Source organism: Pseudochaenichthys georgianus, chromosome 1 (assembly GCF_902827115.2).
Source record: "Pseudochaenichthys georgianus chromosome 1, fPseGeo1.2, whole genome shotgun sequence".
Lineage (NCBI taxonomy): Eukaryota > Metazoa > Chordata > Actinopteri > Perciformes > Channichthyidae > Pseudochaenichthys > Pseudochaenichthys georgianus.
In genome coordinates, this window is record NC_047503.1 from 25,257,673 (window position 1) to 25,278,635 (window position 20,963).

General features: G+C 39.4%; 1 protein-coding gene across 2 annotated transcripts in view; it reads left to right on the top strand.

Moving 5' to 3' along the window:
• Window positions 1–20,963, top strand: part of dlc1 (DLC1 Rho GTPase activating protein) — a 90,432-nt gene that overhangs the window by 15,550 nt on the left and 53,919 nt on the right. For both annotated transcript variants that reach the window (XM_034080236.2, XM_034080306.2), the window contains exon 5: window positions 14,400–14,433. In XM_034080236.2, coding sequence (XP_033936127.1) covers window positions 14,400–14,433 — 34 coding nt within the window. The remainder of the gene's footprint in view (window positions 1–14,399; window positions 14,434–20,963) is intronic.

A 20,963-nucleotide genomic window follows, 5' to 3' on the forward strand; every position in this document is an offset into this window, starting at 1 on the left:
ACGAGTAATTAATATACTTTATTACTCGTTTCCATTAATGTCAATTGCAGATACATGTTTAGTCTTCTCAAGCACAAGTATCAAATATCTCTCCTGATTGTTGGCACTTGACAATCACCTTATCTGAATTTTACTCAGGTGTAACTAAAGTCTGATTTAAGGGTTGTTTATATTTCACATCATTAATCAGAATCTGCAAAGTAACTCAAATAAATGCAGTGGAGTAAAAATACCAGGTTAACCTCTGAATTGTAGTGGAGTAGAATTACAAAGTAACAATGAGCTTTCATGTGGGTATATTAATGCTATATATTGATGCTGCGCATTATGGACAGCGATTTTTATCCATTTATTAATTATATGTTTTACATTTGATAACACCAATGTGTTTAATACTGGCAACTTCTAATTGTGGGAAAACGAAAAAGTTCAGTAGAGACGTCCCATAGAACATTTTGCGAAACACAATAGTGTAGTGTGTAGTTCTGGGGGGGCGTTCGATTCCAGTTTTGGATAGTCTGGCGTGGTTTCGTTCCATTTCACACAGCTGTTTGACGCTGTAACCTTGGCGCACTGCCACTCCAACATCCAATCCCAGACCTAGAAGAGTAATCACGGGGACTGTAGTCCTCAACGATAGCTGGGGATTCTGGGTAGTGTAGTGTCTTCGGCCGTCCTAAACTCAAACATTTTGACAATCGCAATGATGCTCGAATTGTCCCTTATAGGCCTACGTCTGTTTCCGGTTATTTTTATTTTGAAATTCAGTTCCTGACGAACACCAAAAAAGACCGAGATTATGGAATTAAACCAATAAATAAAAGCAAGGATAATTGTATGTTATTGGTGAGTAAATAACAGTGTGTTATTTTGAAAAGAATAACAAATTAGAAGGAAAAAAATATTTTAAAAATACGAGGCTCTGAGCCCCGTGTATTTTCCTCACAGACGTAAGGTAATCTTCGTCATAACTAGCAAACTAAACATCATGTACATGTACTGCACAACTAATCAGAAATAAAAACTCATTACTCGCATACAATGACATCAAAACGCATTTTAACGGCCAAATTAACCTTAAAATAGGCATTTTTCCACCGAGAATAACACGAAGGACAGCCATTGTTGTTGATCACGTGGTCTGGGAGCTGTTGCAGCGTCCATAGCAACCACCTTAGCAACCATGAATGTGTACACATTCATGAAGTAATCTTCGTCATAACTAGCAAACTAAACATCATGTACATGTACTGCACAAATAATCCGAAATAAAAACTCATTACTCGCATAAAATGAGATCAAAACGCATTTTAATGGCCAAATGAACCTTAAAATAGGCATTATGAAGGTCTATGGACGCCCTGCCCGTAGAAGCCTGACGGGCAAGGGGTCCGCTGTGTCCGCAATGAAGGTCTATGGACGCCCTGCCCGTAGAAGCCTGACGGGCAAGGGGTCCGCTGTGTCCGCAATGAAGGTCTATGGGACGCCCTGCCCGTAGAAAATGACGGGAAAGGGGTACCCTGTACGTAATATAGCGACGGGGAGGGGCCCTGACCGTCCGTCAATATGTGACGGGATGAGAGTGAGAACGTGTTGCACACACACACACACACACACACACACACACACACACACACACACACACACACACACACACACACACACACACACACACACACACACACACACACACACACACACACACACACACACACACACACACACACACACACACCAACACGTTCTCACTCCCATCCCGTCACATATTGACGGACGGTCAGGGCCCCTCCCCGTCGCTATATTACGTACAGGGTACCACTTTCCCGTCATTTTCTACGGGCAGGGCGTCCCATAGACCTTCATTGCGGACAGCGGACCCCTTGACCGTCAGGTTTCTACGGGAAGGGCGTCCCATGGACCTTCATTGCGGACAGCGGACCCCTTGACCGTCAGGCTTCTACGGGAAGGGCGTCCCATAGACCTTCATAATGCCTATTTTAAGGTTCATTTGGCCATTAAAATGCGTTTTGATGTCATTGTATACGAGTAATGAGTTTTTATTTCTGATTATTTGTGCAGTACATGTACATGATGTTTAGTTTGCTAGTTATGACGAAGATTACTTCATGAATGTGTACACATTCATGGTTGCTAAGGTGGTTGCTATGGACGCTGCAACAGCTCCCAGACCACGTGATCAACAACAATGGCTGTCCTTCGTGTTATTCTCGGTGGAAAAATGCCTATTTTATGGTTCATTTGGCCATTAAAATGCGTTTTGATGTCATTGTATGCGAGTAATGAGTTTTTATTTCTGATTATTTGTGCAGTACATGTACATGATGTTTAGTTTGCTAGTTATGACGAAGATTACCTTACGTCTGTGAGGAAAATGCATGGGGCTCAGAGCCTCGTATTTTTAAATATTTTTTTCCTTCTAATTTGTTATTCTTTTCAAAATAACACACTGTTATTTACTCACCAATAACATACAATTATCCTTGCTTTTATTTATTGGTTTAATTCCATAATCTCGGTCTTTTTTGGCGTTCGTCAGGAACTGAATATAAAAATAACCGGAAACAGACGTGGGCATTTCGAGCGATTACCCAAGTTTCTCAGCTACGCTGATTGGATGTTTTAGCCGCAATGCATGCTGGGATTTGGTGTTTACATTATATGAAATCCGGAAAACATTTGAAAAGACTAAAATAATACTTAATTCCGAGTGCTCTTGCTTTTCTCTTTGAAAGTCATCACATAACGGCATTGTAATACACGGCTCGGCTGCATTAAATATTACAGATCTGCCGTAGTTCTTTATTTATAGCGCCCTGATGATGAGACCTATGGAAAAACTGAAGAAATGCCGCCGAAACGGAATACTTGACGTGGATCATAAATATATCAACAATTAAAAAACTTCTCAATTTCTCTTCACACAATACGTCTCCTTGCAGTATCAACACTAATTCGGCTGACTTTTACATTTGATGTAATTCATAGATAGGTTATATTTACACCATAACGGTGCACAGCTGATAAAAAAGGACTGTAGTTTTTAAAGATATTACTGATTTGAATTGGATTGCATTTTGAATGTAAGAATGTAAATACTGATTCTGAAATAGTATAGCAATATGCTGTAAAATTATGTGAAAGCATGAATAAAACTACACATCTTCAGATGTTGTACATAAGTGTCTGTGTGTACCTTGTGTGCCTAGTGGTTAAAGCACGTTATTGAATTATTGTTTTTATGTGTTATATTTGATTAAAAAAATATTAAGAGTACATATACTTTCATAGGGGGAAAGTAGAAGGTCTGTGATAGAAATATAGAATATAAAAAATCAAGAAGATACTATAAGTGATCTCTTCAATAAAACAGTTTAGTGCAGGATGTACAAAGATATTAATAGGAGGAGGTGCAAAACAGAAAAACGAATTAACCTTTATTTAAACATTAAATAACAGATTACGGTCTTCTTTTAAATAAGAAAAAAACGTTGGGGGTATCTATCTACAGATAAATACAAAGTACTTAACGTCTAATATATTGCTTTCCTGCAATGTTAACTGTGTTGAAGCACTTATTTTAACTGATATTATACATATGGATTATACTCTTATGTATGTAGATAGAATAAGAAATGTGCAGAATATGACAGTTTAATGGTGGAGGTACACACATATTGATAGATATCTTGTACTGCACTGTTGAGGGACCTGTGACCCACGTTTTTCATTCATTTCATAACTACACCGTAAGTTGTGTAAATGATATGTCAATACACCTTTAAAATCTTGAAATCTTGAAAGGGATGTGCAAAATAGCCATAATATATAGTCTTTAATTAACTATTAGTAGAGAATAACGAGTAATTAATATACTTTATTACTCGTTTCCATTAATGTCAATTGCAGATACATGTTTAGTCTTCTCAAGCACAAGTATCAAATATCTCTCCTGATTGTTGGCACTTGACAATCACCTTATCTGAATTTTACTCAGGTGTAACTAAAGTCTGATTTAAGGGTTGTTTATATTTCACATCATTAATCAGAATCTGCAAAGTAACTCAAATAAATGCAGTGGAGTAAAAATACCAGGTTAACCTCTGAATTGTAGTGGAGTAGAATTACAAAGTAACAATGAGCTTTCATGTGGGTATATTAATGCTATATATTGATGCTGCGCATTATGGACAGCGATTTTTATCCATTTATTAATTATATGTTTTACATTTGATAACACCAATGTGTTTAATACTGGCAACTTCTAATTGTGGGAAAACGAAAAAGTTCAGTAGAGACGTCCCATAGAACATTTTGCGAAACACAATAGTGTAGTGTGTAGTTGCGCACACACACACACACACACACACACACACACACACACACACACACACACACACACACACACACACACACACACAAATTCATAGATGCTGAAACATGCACACAGGAATTTATTGTAAATCCAGGGGCCTGAGTGTCTCAATCCAATCGATCAGCTTTGCCTTCAGTGTAAGGAATAATTATGGAAGGAATTTTTCAATTTTATTTAGCTTAATATCTTTATTGTGGCACGTGAAACTGTTCATGTCCAGAAAGTGTGTTTCTAGTAATGTTTAGCCAACATTCAGTGTTTAGCTTAGCAGCCGATGCAGTGCCCTGTAAAGCAGATGGTCAAGAGTGTGCATTCTTTAGTATATCTCACAACATTATAACCCTGCAAGGTCTCAACCACCGGTCCTTCTCGTAAGTCAGTAAGCTCGGTGTCTGCTATGGGCCTCCACCGTCTTCTGCAGAGGACAGTTTAATCCCTCTGTGTTGTTAACCCACTCTCTGCTTTCGCCCAAAAATGTCAGCGGCTAATCCACAGGCTAGCATTGTTGGTGCAGTAGGGATCATAAGACTTATCCCTGTTAACTCTGCTCCATAAGCCACACATTTAACTTGGAGGAAACAGGTGACACATGTTGTCCTTTAATCAGAGTAATGAGACGAGAATAGAACAACAGTAATACAACAGTCCCATTTGTTTTGGCATCTATTTTTAAACTTTTGACTCGATGTGTTTAAAACCACTTGTGGAGCTTCTTGGTAACATAATAAAGAAAAGCTTGTTTCTGAAGGATAAACCTATAGTGGACAATAGATTGATGAGGATTGGATTCTATATTTTACATTCAGTGTTAATGAGGTTGTTTTCTGGATTTAACTATCGTGTGTATAGAGAATTAAAACAAAAGGAGAGACTTCAGAATAACACATATTATAACACATATTATATCATGGCATTATGTAGTGGTTTACCTTTTTTAGTATTGGTAATGCATGAATTATTAATAGATATACAAAATATCAACCAAATGTTTGGGGTGGTTATGCAGATACAGCTATTGTTAGGTAAGCTTTGATCTAAAGTTAGACATTATAAAGATGAACATTTCTATGTATGCACAAGGGCAAGCTTTACTACCTTCACAGATGACCTAAGGGGTAAAGTGTGAGGATGACCGGTTGGTTTCCCTTTTGGGCGGAAGACTCTTTTGGTCGGACAAGTTAAGTGTTTTTCTCTTCCGGTGATGGATTCCAATGGCCAGTCCACAGTGTATGCTCCAGGGGCTCAGCACTAAACCCCACCAGACACTGCCCGAAACCAGAAGCCTGTTGCTTTGGCTTACTCTTGTAAACAAAGACCAATATGTGTCTATCTGTGTGCATATCCACTTTTCTCACTCTTTTTAAGCCAACCTTGCCCCACACAGAACATATCTCACAACTCAAGGTCGAGCGGAAGAACCTGGCCTCAGCTGACGTTCTCTGTGTGGGTGATTGAGTACACAGTGCGTATGGTAAAATCATTAACCTCCTCACAACTTACTCCAACAGACCAAAAGTGCACCAATTCAAAAAGATTTTCTCCTTGGCGTCAAGCATTACACAAGACGTCAGTACATGTTACAGAGACATTTCACCATATTTCCTAGAAAGTTGTTTTCTTTTGAAATATCGGTTAAAACCAACATCTGGACACTAATATACATCTTCTACAGGAAATGTTCCAACGCATCATTACACCAAGTCATCACATCACTTCCTGTTGACACACTTCAAGTTTGACATATGGAAACTATTAAAATGTGGATAGGGCGTGCGCCGTGCGGGGAGAAAGTATAAGGTGGGGGGGGTTGAACTTCTCCTGAAGGGGAAGGCTACAGTGACATTTTTTCCCACGTTTCTCTGCACACGTGCACTCGGGGGTCGACAGAGCATGGAGAATACATTCTTGTATAAGTGCAGGGCAGAAAGAGCATATTCATGCCAGTCAAAAACAGAAATGAGCTCCAGATAACATCTCCAAAGGCCCTGGACAGGCGTGCACATGCACTCTCTCACAAACACACACACACACACACACACACACACACACACACACACACACACACACACACACACACACACACACACACACACACACACACACACACACACACACACACACACACACACACACACACACACACACACACACACACACACAATGTCTGTCCTCCCGCTATCACACACAGTTACCTTATACGTCTAGTGCCGGGGCCGCCAGCTTACCTGACCATAAGCCATCCGCACCAATTTAGCCATTTGCTTTAAGTGGTGGAGAAAAAGGTTTGGGTTAGCCTGAGCCCCCTAATCCTTGGCCAGGACAGACCATGGGTGGTCACACACACACACACACACACACACACACACACACACACACACACACACACACACACACACACACACACACACACACACACACACACACACACACACACACACACACACACACACACACACACACACACACACACACACACACACACACACATACACCTACTGCAGCTGTAGTGCATGAGGGAGGCCGGGGGTGAGAGGGTGGTGGGGGGTTGAGAGAGGCATGGTGGACTGCTGGGATTTGTTGTGCAAGAGCCACATGCCAATGGTTTGCTTAACATCTCTGACTAACTCACTCACACAGAACAACGTGTTCACACAGCTGTACACAACGTGTTCACACAGCTGTACACAATGTGTGCACTGGGTCCAGGACGGAAAACTAAAATCGTATTTGTTACAATGGCTCTGTATTGAACCTCAATCATTTTTATTTGTTAGTAGCCTCGAATACCAAAATCTATGACGGGTCAAAGTAAAGCTGTAGACAACATGGAGGCTTTGTTTTGTTATTTTCATGTAAACATGATGTAGCTTTAAAAGGGAATATTATGGGTTTAAAAATGTTGTCATTGTGTAACTTTAGACATAGTGATTCTCAAGTATTTAACGCTTCCAAACAACCCTCAGCCCTACTTGTTAGGTTCAACACTAATCAAAACCTAAAACATAACATCAATGTTTTGGTCCATGATTTTTGAAATAACTTTTTTTGATGGTAGTTGTGCAATTTATCATTACTCAAACTGAATGTTATAAAACCCACTTAACTGAACTTCCTGCTACAGCAATAATGAACCTATTGCATGCTTGCCGGCAACAACACACACACACACACACACACACACACACACACACACACACACACACACACACACACACACACACACACACACACACACACACACACACACACACACACACACACACACACACACACACACACACACACACACACACACACACACACACACACACACACACACACACACACACACACACACACACACTCAGACATGTGTAAAGCAAACACATACCATAGCCCCTGTGCCGCCCACGCAACCCACTTCCAGTAAATTAGTGGCAGTAAATGAGGCAGCTGACGCTCTGAGCTCTGCAGCCTACAGCTCCCCAGTGGACACCTGACACGGCCCGAACAACCCCACACTGGGACAACCTGCACTGTGGCATGTTAGGGGAAACACCGTTAACCATCGGGAAAATATGTGACCGTGGTGCTGTGAAAATACTGGTACTTGCTGGTACCCATTCATTCACATTCTTGTCAAGCTCTGTGGTCTCTCACTCACATTTATTCAGCTGTAATTGCTGTTATGAGGGAAAACAGACAATTATGTGAAGGTGAGATTTACACTGTGTAAGTGACTTCATGGGTCATTGACAGGAACCCGTGGTGTGGTGTTTACACAATAGGAAGGGCGCACACTGGTCAACTGAAATGTCTTGTTAGTGCTAAGCAGAAATGCAACACAGACCTCACATGTTGTTTCAAATATTCAAGACTATTCTTTTTGAGGGTTTTGCAAAAGTAGCTGATAATTAAAGTACAGAAAGGGTAGCCTACTATGTGAGGTTAAATCTCAATGTATCATAACATACTTAAAGGATAAAGCTGGTTATATCCGATAGTCTTATTATTTTAAAGAAATCCTACAAAAAGACTAAACCCGGGCACGATGTTAGTCCATCTGTCTTGTTACTCTCAGACTTCCCTACATTTTCTCTGGCACTCAGCCCAGAGCCTATTCCTAAATATAATCTAAGTATTTAAAATATTAAGTATTTAAGATATTTGGAAGTGACTATTCTCATCAGCGGATTAATACACTTTTTTTTTTTGAAAATACAGTGTTACCTGTTAGTATGCAGGAACTTATTATATGTAATTTGATAAATGTCAAAATCAAAAGAAGTTGTTAGTGTTGTCTTTACAGAATATCAAACTATCTTTTGTTTTGCACACATGTGTATGCAGCGAGGATACTGTGCTAGTATAACTTCAGTCCAACAGCTGAAACAGCACTGAATATAAATCAGTCTCTGATTTCGCCTCACTGTTGTTGTTCTGTTTGTGCTGGAGATTTAGTGACGGGGGAGTGAGTGGGAGTCTCTGGCCTCTCCTGGTGTCTTTTATAGGTCATTAATCAGCAATAAATGTTAAAGCTATTTGTCCAGAGGGGATATTTTACTCACCTTGTGTCTGTATGGTGACCAATGAAGTGATTAATGCTGTTTTTGCCCACACATTAAACACAAAGGCATGTTCACACACTTATAAAGGTACACGTAAAGACTAAGATGCACCACTTTAAGATTTAGATTTAAGATCAAGTTTGTATACGCAAAAAGCTCAACCTGGCTTCTATGAAATCTGAACGAGACAGATTCGGACCAAGACAACATTCTATCCAGCGGTAATCGCCCAACTTGGTAGCGAAAACAAACTTGCATATGAGAGAAGGCATTGTGTTCAATGTCAGCAGACTGTTCATGCCTGTGGTGGTTCATCATAAACTATAAGAACTCTCTTGATCTTAAAGAGATAAAGGGCCTGGAGACAAATATTTGCCTTTTAATAATGAACTCATGCTCAACAGTCTTATTCTGTACTAATCTAAATGATTTATAATGGATGTAACACTCTTTATAACTTAATTTTGATCTGTTTATCAACCCCAGAAATTAAAGGAGAAATTCCAGAGAGCTACAGTAGTCAACGTTAATTAGATTTCTAAAGTTTAATGTGTACTCACTAACTCATTTTGGGAAATAAATATTGTTTGGAATAAGTCAATCGAAAAAGCTTATATTAATCAAAAATGCTAAGGAACATAAGAACAGCTTCAGCTCACAGAGAGATCAATGAACTCAATCCCAGCTGCTTCAAGTTTCAAGGCTTTATTGTCATTTGCACATTAGCTACATTGTAGATATGGCAATGACAAACGTTGGTCACAGGCTCCTCCAACAGCAACCCTGTCTCCTAAAAATTACGTTCCCACAGAACTAAACTGCATTCTCAATTACGTTTAGCGAGAAACGTATTTTCTCCCACGTTACGTTCGTTATGAACGTATCTCAAATACGTTTATTTTCTACATATCTTTGCCATTTATTGTCTTGCTTATAATAATGATAATAGTCATTTATAAATATCATTTTAGAGCACACATTTGAAATCAGTAGGCGAGGCTGTCATTTCGCCAGCTGTTACTCTCATGAGCGAGGCAGAAAATAATAGTTTTTAACATGCCAAAAAGCTGCCGTGTCGTTTATTGCACCTCAAACATTAAAACAAATCCAGAGTTACGTGTTTCTGTACTTCCTCTAAGAAGAAAGGACAGTAACAGAAGATCTCTGTGGCTTCAGGCTTGATCGCCGTTCAAATGACACCGTTGGTTTCCCCAAAACTGGGCGGGGCTGTAAAGTGATTTTACTCTCATCTATTATTCAAAACCATTCTATTTATTCTAACGTAAATTACATGCCAGTGTTTTATGTTTTTCATTTTAAATCGTATAATGTCGGACTTTTTTCCCGTCTGTGAGGAAAAGAAATGGGGCTTAGAGCCTCAAAATACTGAAAACTGTATTTTTGAAAATCTTTTTTCCTTATTTACTCAACAATAACACACAATTATCCTTGTTTTATTTATTCGTTTAATTCTATAATCTTGGGCTTTTTAGCATGCTTTTTAGCCGTAAATAAAGTCACCGGAAACAGACGTAGGCCTATAAGGGACATTTTGAGGATACACACAAACCCACTGAACAGATTACCCAAGATCCTCAGCTTGAGGCTTGTTGATTGGATGTTTAGCCGCAATGCATGTTGGGATATGATGTTAATGCGATATGATATCCCAAAAAAAAAATAAAAAAAATAATACTTTATTCCAAGTGTTCTTGCTTTTCTCTTTGAAAATCATCACATAACGGCATTGTAATACACAGTTCGGCTGCATTAAATATTACACATCTGCTGTAGTTCTTTATTTATAGAGCCCTGATGAGAAGACTTCTGGCCAAACAGGAGAACTGCCGCCAAAACTGAATATGTGACGTGGGTCATAAATATATCAACAATTAAACAACACCTTGCATTTATTTTCACAAAATACGTCTCCTTGCAGTATCATTACTAATTCGGCTGACTTTTATATTTGATCCAATTGGTATAGGTTATATTTACACCATAACGGTGCACAGCTGATAGAAAAGGACTTGTAGTTTTTAAAGATATTACTGATTTTCTTTGAATATAAGAATGTAAATACTGAGTTGAGAGAATAGTCAGGGGATTTGGGTGATGGGAGACACATCTATGGAATCACAATTTCAATAGCTGACCATTAAATGACGGATATGGCTTTCTGTCTGTGATGTTTTACAAATCAGATATTAATGTGTAAAAGTAAAGCATGAGAAATAGTATAGCAATATCCTGTAAAATTATGTAAAAACGTTATTTGTTGAAAAAATGTTATTTTTGTTGAATAATGTTATTTGATGAAAAAAATATTAAGAGTACATACTTTCATAGGAGGAAAGTAGAAGGTCAATGACAGAAGTATAGAATATAAAAAAATCAAGAAGATACTGTAAGTGATCTCTACAATAAAACAGTTTAGTGCACGATGCACAAATATATTAATATGAGGATGTGCAAAACAGACAAACTAATTAACCTTTATTAACACATTAAAGAATACTTTAGGTTAAGGTCTTCTTTCAAATAAGAAAAAAAACTTTGGGGGTATCTACAGATAAATATTAAGCCTGACAAAGTACTTAACGTCTAATGTATTGCTTTCCTGCAATGTTAACTATGTTGAAGCACTTATTTGAACTGATATTATACACATTAATTATACTCTTATGTATGTAGATAGAATAAGAAATGTGCAGAATATGACAGTGTAATGGTGGAGGTACACACATATTGATAGATGTCTTGTAATGCACTGTTGAGGAACCTGTGACCCAAGCTTTTCATTCATTGCATAACTACACCGTAGTTGTGTATATGATATGTCAATAAACCTTAGAAAATCTTGAAATCTTGAAAGGGATGTGCAAAATAGCAATTATATACAGTTAATCAACTATTAGTAGAGAATAACGAGTATATTAATATACTTTATAGAGATCTGCAGATACATGTTTAGTCTTCTCAAGCACCAACTATCAAATATCTCTCCTGATTGTTGGCACTTGACAATCACCTTCCCTGAATTTTACTCAGGTGTAACTAAAGTCTGCTTTAAGGGTTGTTTATATTTCACATCATTAATCAGAATCTGCAAATTAACTAAAATAAGTGTAGTGGAGTAAAAATACCAGGTTAACCTCTGAATTGTAGTGGAGTAGAATTACAAAGTAACAATGAGCTGTCATGTGGGTATATATTAATGCTGCCCATTATGGATACAAGCGATTTTCACCCATGTAGTAATTACATGTTTTAAATGTGAACACATCAATGTGTTTCCTATCGCCTAAACCTCCAGGGCTGTACACAGTTTAATACTGGCAACTTCTAATTTTTGGAAAAACGAAAACGTCTTTTAAAACTACAATTCCCAGTAGAGACGTGCCATAGAGAACATGTTGCGAAACACAATAGCCAGCATGTGTAGTTCTGGGGGGGCGTTCGAGTCCAGTTTTGAATAGTCTGCCGTGGTTTCGTTCCATTTCAAAGCGCTTTGACGCTCGGCGTAACCTTGGCGCACTGCCACTCCAACATCCAATCCCAGAGCTTGAAGATTAATCACGGGGTTTGTCAACGGGACTGTAGTCCCAAACGATAGCTGGGGATTATGGGTAGTGTAGTGTCTTCGGCCATCCTAAACTGAAATGTTTTTCGGATATCATATCGCATTAACAACACCACATCTGGCGTCACAGAGATCTTCTGTAACTGTCCTTTCTTCTTAGAGGAAGTACAGAAACACGTAACTGGATTTGTTTTAATGTTTGAGGTGCAATAAACGACATAGCAGCTTTTTGGCATGTTAAAAACTATTATTTTCTGCCTCCCTCATGAGAGTAACAGCTGGCAAAATTACAGCCTCGCCTACTGATTTCAAATGTGTGCTCTAAAATGATATTTATAAATGACTATTGTCATTATTATAAGCAAGACAATAAATGGCAAAGATATGTAGAAAACAAACGTATTTAAGATACGTTCATAACGAACGTAACGTGGGAGAAAATACGTTTCTTGCTAAACGTAATTGAGAATGCAGTTTAGTTCTGTGGGAACGTAATTTTTAGGAGACAGGGTTGCCAACAGTGCAACATATATATAGGACATAGAATAGTACAAGAGAATATTTGGAGATGTGCAAGAATGTAAATACAAATAAAATAGAATAGAAATAGTGCAAAAAGAGTCTATATACAAGTCAATTGAATGATATATTAGATAAATAATTTGCAAAATGCAAACAGATGAATGTTTATGGAAAAGTTCAGGTGTAGTCTTATGGCCTGTTGGATGAAACTGGACTATTAATTGGTCAAAAGCAGTCAAGAGCCCAGAGTCAATTTGAGGTTGTTGTGCAACCAGAAGAGGTTTAAGGGTGGTGGTAGGCATATTTTAATTAGACAGAGGTGACCTTTGGCATATTTCCCAGAATGTCAAACTATTCCTTTAACATGATAATCAGTGTGTCTTTTGCGGTCCTGAATCTGCTGTGTCAGTAGGTGCCATAGGGTTAAACAGGCTTTAAAGTAGCCACAGCAGGACACGGCTACATCACTTTAATGACTGTAGAGTAAAAAATAAACATGGCTATGTATCTGAATAGAAATATCAGTAGAAAAATAGGATATTTACACATTCTGCACACCGAAGGCTAAGTGGAAAGTGGATCAATTCTGTTGAGAAGGTACACTGTCCTGTCTGATCTGTTCCAGGGGAGTGTGGATTAAAACAGGTCAGGGTGGGGGGGTCAGCGAAGAAACCTGAGGTCAAAAGTCAGAGGCAAGAAAGAACTCTGTATTCCAACTGACTGCTGCCATGCACACACACACATACAAACACACACACACACACACACTTTTCCAATGATATGAAGCATGACTGCTATATCTTTACCAAAAACCGTCTTTTCAAGCAGTAGTAAAAACACACAACAAATCCAAAAAGGGAATATTACGTACGTAGAATGATGGAAACTACAGCAAAAAAATTTGTTGTGCGATATTATCATCTGCTGTGACCCATTATTATGACGATTGCGCATCGGAAAACTATGCATACAGTGGCTATGGCACATTGTGTTTCTAGACGTGTCTTATTGGTGTGTGCTGCAACACATTCTTAAGAGGGCAAGGCAGGACATGGGGATATTTGTAATCATTGCTTAATAATCTGTTCGGTTATTGTATTCACATTCATGGACCGACTGGATAGGACACAATCACACATGAAACCCGCCCAGAAATCTTGTCATTAGAAAATGAAAAAAGTTCAGAGATTTGGAGGCAGTACATGCAAGGGGATTGAAAATGTAACCACCATATCATCAAACTGAAGAAGTACTTGGTTTTCATATTTTGAGGTTGCTAAATCAAGGCATTTAACTTTATGTTTTTATAATGATGCTCATTCAATTCTAATCGTTGTTCTCTTTTTGTTCATAGAGCACCTCTGCCCTTCCTGAGACGGAAAAAGCTGGTGAGTCCTTGCTTTTTTATTCATTCTTGTGTCTTTAGTCTACTCACAGATTTCAACACTCAAATACTAGTGTTAAGTTGCGTATCGGTAGATTTCACTATTTTGTCACATGTTTTTGGAAAAAGTGCTCTGGTCAGGTCTTGTCTGTTGCGTTGTGAAGAGATTCAGACGTACACTTTCTGATTGATAGCCTTGTCCGGTGTTCACATTAAGAGCCAAGGAAGGAAGAAGGGGAGGGAGGGAGGGGTTGAATGGGGGAGGACAGGCTCTGGTTCTATCAGACACGGGATCCAAGTTTAGATAAGAACCTAGACTCATCTTGAAAACCATCAAGCTAGTCGCCCTTTCGAAGATAAGAGCCAGACTGGATGTCGTGTCTGATGCCCAAAACTCTTGACCTGTATTTATTTACCTTTTGGCCTCATCTTGAACTTACCTTTTCTTGAGATGTTCCAGTGATCAAAAGAATATTCTTATATCGAAAACGACTACGAATTTGTACTAAAATGTGTCCATCCAAATACACACATGCTTTTATGACTTGACTTGGGTATCGTTTGTCAGCTTACAGTTATAAATCTTCACCTGACATCCTTCTGATAAATAGCAATTGACTGTGAGAACACACCCACTGTGTAGAGACTGGCCCCGCTTTATTGGCTGCGACCTCTTGGTCAGCTGTCTGCCGATAATGCACAGGGTCATCAGGAAGCTATGGATGGACAGAGCTACTTTCAGACAGTCAGCAGGGGAGCAGTCTTCATTAAACACCTCCCCGTGTCGTCAGTCCACTGGTAAACAATACCAGAGAGGTGGTTCGACGTGGAGACGAGGCATTCATCTCCCCCCCCCTCTCTCAAATCCTGCTGGGAGTCCTCACCCACTCTCGCTCTGTCTCTCACTCTAATTACCGCCTCTTGCTGAAAACATGTCATAGGAAATGTGCAGAAGCTGTGTGTGTGTGTGTGTGTGTGTGTGTGTGTGTGTGTGTGTGTGTGTGTGTGTGTGTGTGTGTGTGTGTGTGTGTGTGTGTGTGTGTGTGTGTGTGTGTGTGTGTGTGTGTGTGTGTGTGTGTGTGTGTGTGTGTGTGTGCGTGTGCGTGCGTGCGTGTGCGTGCGCGCATCTTTGAGCACTACCTTTTGGCATACTCTAAACTTTTTTAACAAGCGTGCTTAAGCTTGCAAAAAACGCACTGCGCCTACTTCAAAGGACTCAAATGTTCATGGTCATTTTTCTTCATTTAAATCAGTCTGACTTCCTGTAAGCAAGTTATGTAACCTTCGTCTCTGGGCCTGTGTGATGGAACCCAGGACTCTGGATGGTGGTGGTGGGGGAGGGGGGGTAGTACGATTGGGAGTTGGCTGACTTTTGGGGGACTTGATGAAGTACAAAGCCCAGTGTTCATTGAGACACTTCAAAGCCCCCTCTGTATCTCCAACATTTAAGCCCCTGGGAATGACACATTTGTTGCAGTGTTACATCACACGCCATGCCCTTAAGGCTCCTGCTGCTCTGCCATGAAAGACAGCTCATTCATGGTTAATTTTGCTATCTCTGTGACAACGGAAGCACACCAGTGATCAACAAGAAGTATCCACAGCCGATGCTCTGTAATGGCTCAGTTGATGACCTCCCTGCGGCGCTGGGTGTACCTTGGTGAGTGGTCAGTGTCACGGCTCTCCTGAGCACGAAGAGGATGTGTCTACATGCAGTTACAACTGACAACCTGTTGTTTCGAAGTGTTTTTATGGAGCTCCTGTGACGCAGCCTAAGCCCCACGAGGCCTGCAGCGTGCTCATGCACTGGAATGGCAATGACATAACTTATTCCATACTTCATAGCATCTGGAGATGATTAGGACCGTCATGCATCAAGTTTGCATGACGATCTTTATCATCGGTTGGGCATGGTCGAGGAGATGATGCATGTAATGTGCTGGGTGAGTTGATACACATGTACGATATTGAAATCAAACTTAAGTAGTTGGTTTGGCAGATTTAAAAAGCATATATTTACACTGTATGATGGTAGAGGCTGATGTAAACATGATTATAGATATGTTCCAATGAACTCCTTAGAAGCTAGGCGTCTCAATGTCACCATTCTCAAGTCTATTGTGGAAAAGTCATGGCTGTTCATATTGAGGAAACTGATGGACAATAGAGAGGTCCATAAAGCAAAAGAGAAAACTACACATTTCTTATTTTCTTCTTTGTTTCATACAATAAGAAAGGTTTGGGAAAGAAAAGTTATTGAGCTTTCAAATGATGTCTTAAGCTTGAACATACTAAATGTGGTAAACGTGTAGGCAGATTCATATGGAGGTAATTAGTGTTTCACTAATTACCTGTCTTGAAATCAGTCAGTGCTTATCTTCAGAGGCAGCTTGTTTAGCTCTGTGACCTCACATCCTCTCATCCTGGACGCTGACAGGTTTACCTTGTGTGTGAGAAAGAGAGAGGACAGATTAGGAGAAAAGATAGGAAACGTGTTCATATTCATTTAATGCTTTACTCTGTGGTGGATAAAAATACAGGATTGACTCAATACATGACATTGAGACATTTCACATCGATTTATTATTGATTGAATTTCGGTTGTCCTACCAAACAAGCCAAACACTTGACCCTGTTGGTTCACCTCTACTTCTGATGCGGGAGGTGGATGATAGGAACAGCAACCTAAAAGTTTGGTGTAGGCATACAACCACAAGTTTGTAATTCTAGTTCAACTTTACACGGCCAACTGTGTATTAATAAAAAGTTATTGACATGGTCTTCAGTTGTCAAATGTCATAAACACTTATAAATAAATCCTGCAATGTTGTTTGGCTTAGTGATATACAATGATTATTGATTACAGATTATTTCCCTGAACTGTTAAAATGATACTGGTTTTGCTGAAGCTACAGGAAACAATTGACATCAAGAGATTACTTTCTCAACTCGCAACAGAAACATGTGGGAAACTGAAGGTGTAACTCTCTCTTGTGTGTCTCTTTCTAGTTCTCTCTCTGCCACCAGTGTTGGAGCTTGTTAACAGCTCACAGCGATTCCTGGTTCTAAAATGGTATATGGTTTTTTCTCCCTGATTGTGGCTGAGGTTAGAGGCACCAGGCTGCGCCTTCCTGATCTAAATATAACGCAGTGGGAATACATGAACAGAACACAATGATGGACTTCCAACCAGCAGCAGTTTTCAGTCCTGACCTTTTACCTGGACTCTTGGCCTCATAGTCTACAGTACTAGGCTAGAATGTAGGTGGAGGAAAAGAAAACTGAGGAAAAAGGAAGTGGTGTAGCACCCTCAGAGGGGTACTGTATGGGAGGCGTACTCCGAGACTAGGTATTTGGTGGTTCCTGGGAACAAGTTGTCTCATCATTTCTGTCTGTCTGGCTCTCCTTTTTTTTTTCCTTCGCTCTTTTATCCCTCATTTCCCTTCTACTCACCACCCTTCCCTTCTTGGAAGTCCAGTAACAAGGTTGTGTTACTGGTATTTAAAGCTGATGCTAAATGCAGCTGTGTTTTTACTGATCACATACACAAAGTGACGTGTGGCCTGGGTGTTGCCCTCTGGATATCCCAGTTGTTGTCATCGTATTACACACTTTGAAAGGTCCCTTTGTTGGTGCATCAGCTTGACCATTACTCATCTTTTAAATAACCAGAAAACAACTCAAATCTGTGTCCCCAAAGGAAATATATCATTTAAAATGACTTTAAATGTCAACATTTTGGAAATACAAGCTGTGCTTAGTTTGTTTGATTGATATACAAACAGTGTAGAAAACACAACTATGGTGCTAGCCAGGCCAGCTGTTTTGCCTGGCTCCAGTCGATGCTAAGCCAAGATAATCATCCTTTCAACATTTGGCTTGCAGACATGAGAGTGCTCTTAATCTTCTCATCTTACTCTAAGAGTATTTCCTTAAATGTCAAACTGATTGTTTATTGAAGAATGTTGGATATATACTTGATTACCAGCGTAAACAACAAACAGTCTTTTCAGCAACAGATGGTGTCTGAGATTCCCGTTTATCCAGAGATCTTGTGATCGAGCTTTTTGCTTTATCAATCCTCTTAGTGGGCCTATTTCCACACCAATTTCCACTTAATTTAGAGACTGTCACAGATCAATTCATTTCAGCATTCATACTAAAAGACTTGCTTTCCTAAGTTGTGACCCGCGCTCCTTTCTCCTTGTTTATACCCTGCAGCAACACGCCCTTTGAGGACATTGCTCTCATCTGAAGGTTCTTTGACAGCTCTAATGAAGGTCCCTTTGCCCGGAGCCAAGTCAATAAAGCTCATGACTGGTGTTACAGTAGTCCCTGTTAGTTGCTCTTTGATTGAATCTGGCTTATCCCACCTTTTTGCAACCCCTCCATACACAGTACAGGAGTCGCTGCGATTGTGCAAGGTCACATTCCTAGCCCCCCTCCCCCTCCTCAGTCTATGCCAGCATCAACACCTCCCCCCAAATAGCCCCTCCTCTCCTGTCCCATTTGACACACTCTCTCCCTCACTTCCTGTGTGGAGAGTTCATTTAATTTACATTTCACACTTCCAACTGAATATGAAGCTGTTGCCCTGAGAACATCGTTATACTTTTATAATGCTTGATGCCACATATTGATAAACAGATGCTGTTGAGATTATTTTTCGACTGATGCTGCAATGATGACATAATTCACGTGGGAAGGATTATTCTTGAATCATTTTTCTCAATTAATTGGAACATATATTATAATGATCATAGTTTGATCTGTACCATGCAAATACTTTTTTCGTAAACTTGTAGAATTTGTATCCGGGACATCATTAAAGCACATCAATACTTTCAAAAGGATATTTTGACACATACAAATATTGCAACTCAATTTGGTTATTGCACTGGTCCGTATAGCAATTTCAATTAATTTGTAATTTATTAAAGCCCTATTTAGAATTACACAAAGTTTGAAATAGTAAGAGTTTTGACAGTGTTTTGTCGTGGGCTTCTTTTTATTCAAACTTTGATTTGATTCATCATCACAATAAGTGTCACACTTAGTTTCCATCATCTCAGCAATTGATTTGAGTCCAAACTTAGAAACCTCTTTGCTTCTTTATAATTGTTGAGACCTATATTTGGGGGAATCCATCTTCCTAGCTATGTTACTCTTAACAGGAAGCCACTGCATGAAGGGGAATTTACAACAGGAAGTCAGCTTGCTGAACTCCCAGTTACAACAACAAAAGTCCCCAATACCAAAGAAAGCAGCCTTTAAACGGCTTGCGTCATTATTCTTACTTTAGCTTTATTTTTCTACAGATTGGAATGCGTTTAATCACCCACTGAGAATGAAAACCGTGTAGTACGTCTTATAGATGGAATAAGCCACCATGTGTTTCCTTTGTATACAAGACATCTTCAATGAGTAACTGCATGGATGATTGATTTGTTTTGTCCTTTAGATCCAGGTGCTGATTTGCAAGGGTTTTTACAATATAAATGGGAAACCTCAAATATATATTTAATTTCTCTTGAGCTACGACTGGGTTTTCTGGGGTTTTGCTTACTGGGCTTTCAATGTGCTGCTTTATTGCTATTAAACTTCAAATTATATTCAATTTATTTTCAATACAAACACTTAAAACAAATATGTAATTTTGCATTTTGTTTTGGTTATCGGCACACCATTATAAATCATGTGGCCTGTACATATATTAATACATGTAGGTTTTCTTTAAATTGTTGTTCAGTGTTATTTGTTACATAAACATCCTTCCCTGAGTAGATTAGCATTCCAAACTACAGGGATAAATGTGTCTGGAGCTTACCAAGCAAACAAGGAATGCTTTTTTTCTGCACAGGTTTCTCCTTTCTCTTGTGATTTCCATTTTATAGTTTAATTTTTTTGTTTATTACCGACCTGAACTAATGCTTCCTCTGACATGAACTGGTAAGTACTTTAATCTGTAAACAAGGGACTGTAAATCTCTCAGTGTTGACGGTGTGAGATGCCCACGCCGTCCCCACACTAACTAATCAGTCCTGGCTCAGCAGGCTCTGGTTTATACCCCTCGCCTGCGGGCTGGGCGAGCGATTGTCTACATTACAACATGCAAGAGATGTGGATTGTTTGGATAAGCTATATATAGTCACTATTGTGTTTTGATATTTTGAGATGTCTGGTTGGCTGACATCTTATTGTAAGCATTGTGTTTGGTTCTTGATCTACCTGGCACACTTATGAAGGTATTAGACTGTCAGGATGGAGTAATGTTAAAGTAGGGCAGTGAGGGAGTTTAGGTTTGATAGTATAGAGTAAGACTTCAAGCAGATGGTCACATCAAAGAGATTTCCACACAAATACAGTCAAACTCAGACACACACACACACACACACACACACACACACACACACACACACACACACACACACACACACACACACACACACACACACACACACACACACACACACACACACACATACATGCTTCAGCATACCAACACATTTTTGGCCGTACTGTAAAGAAGTATTT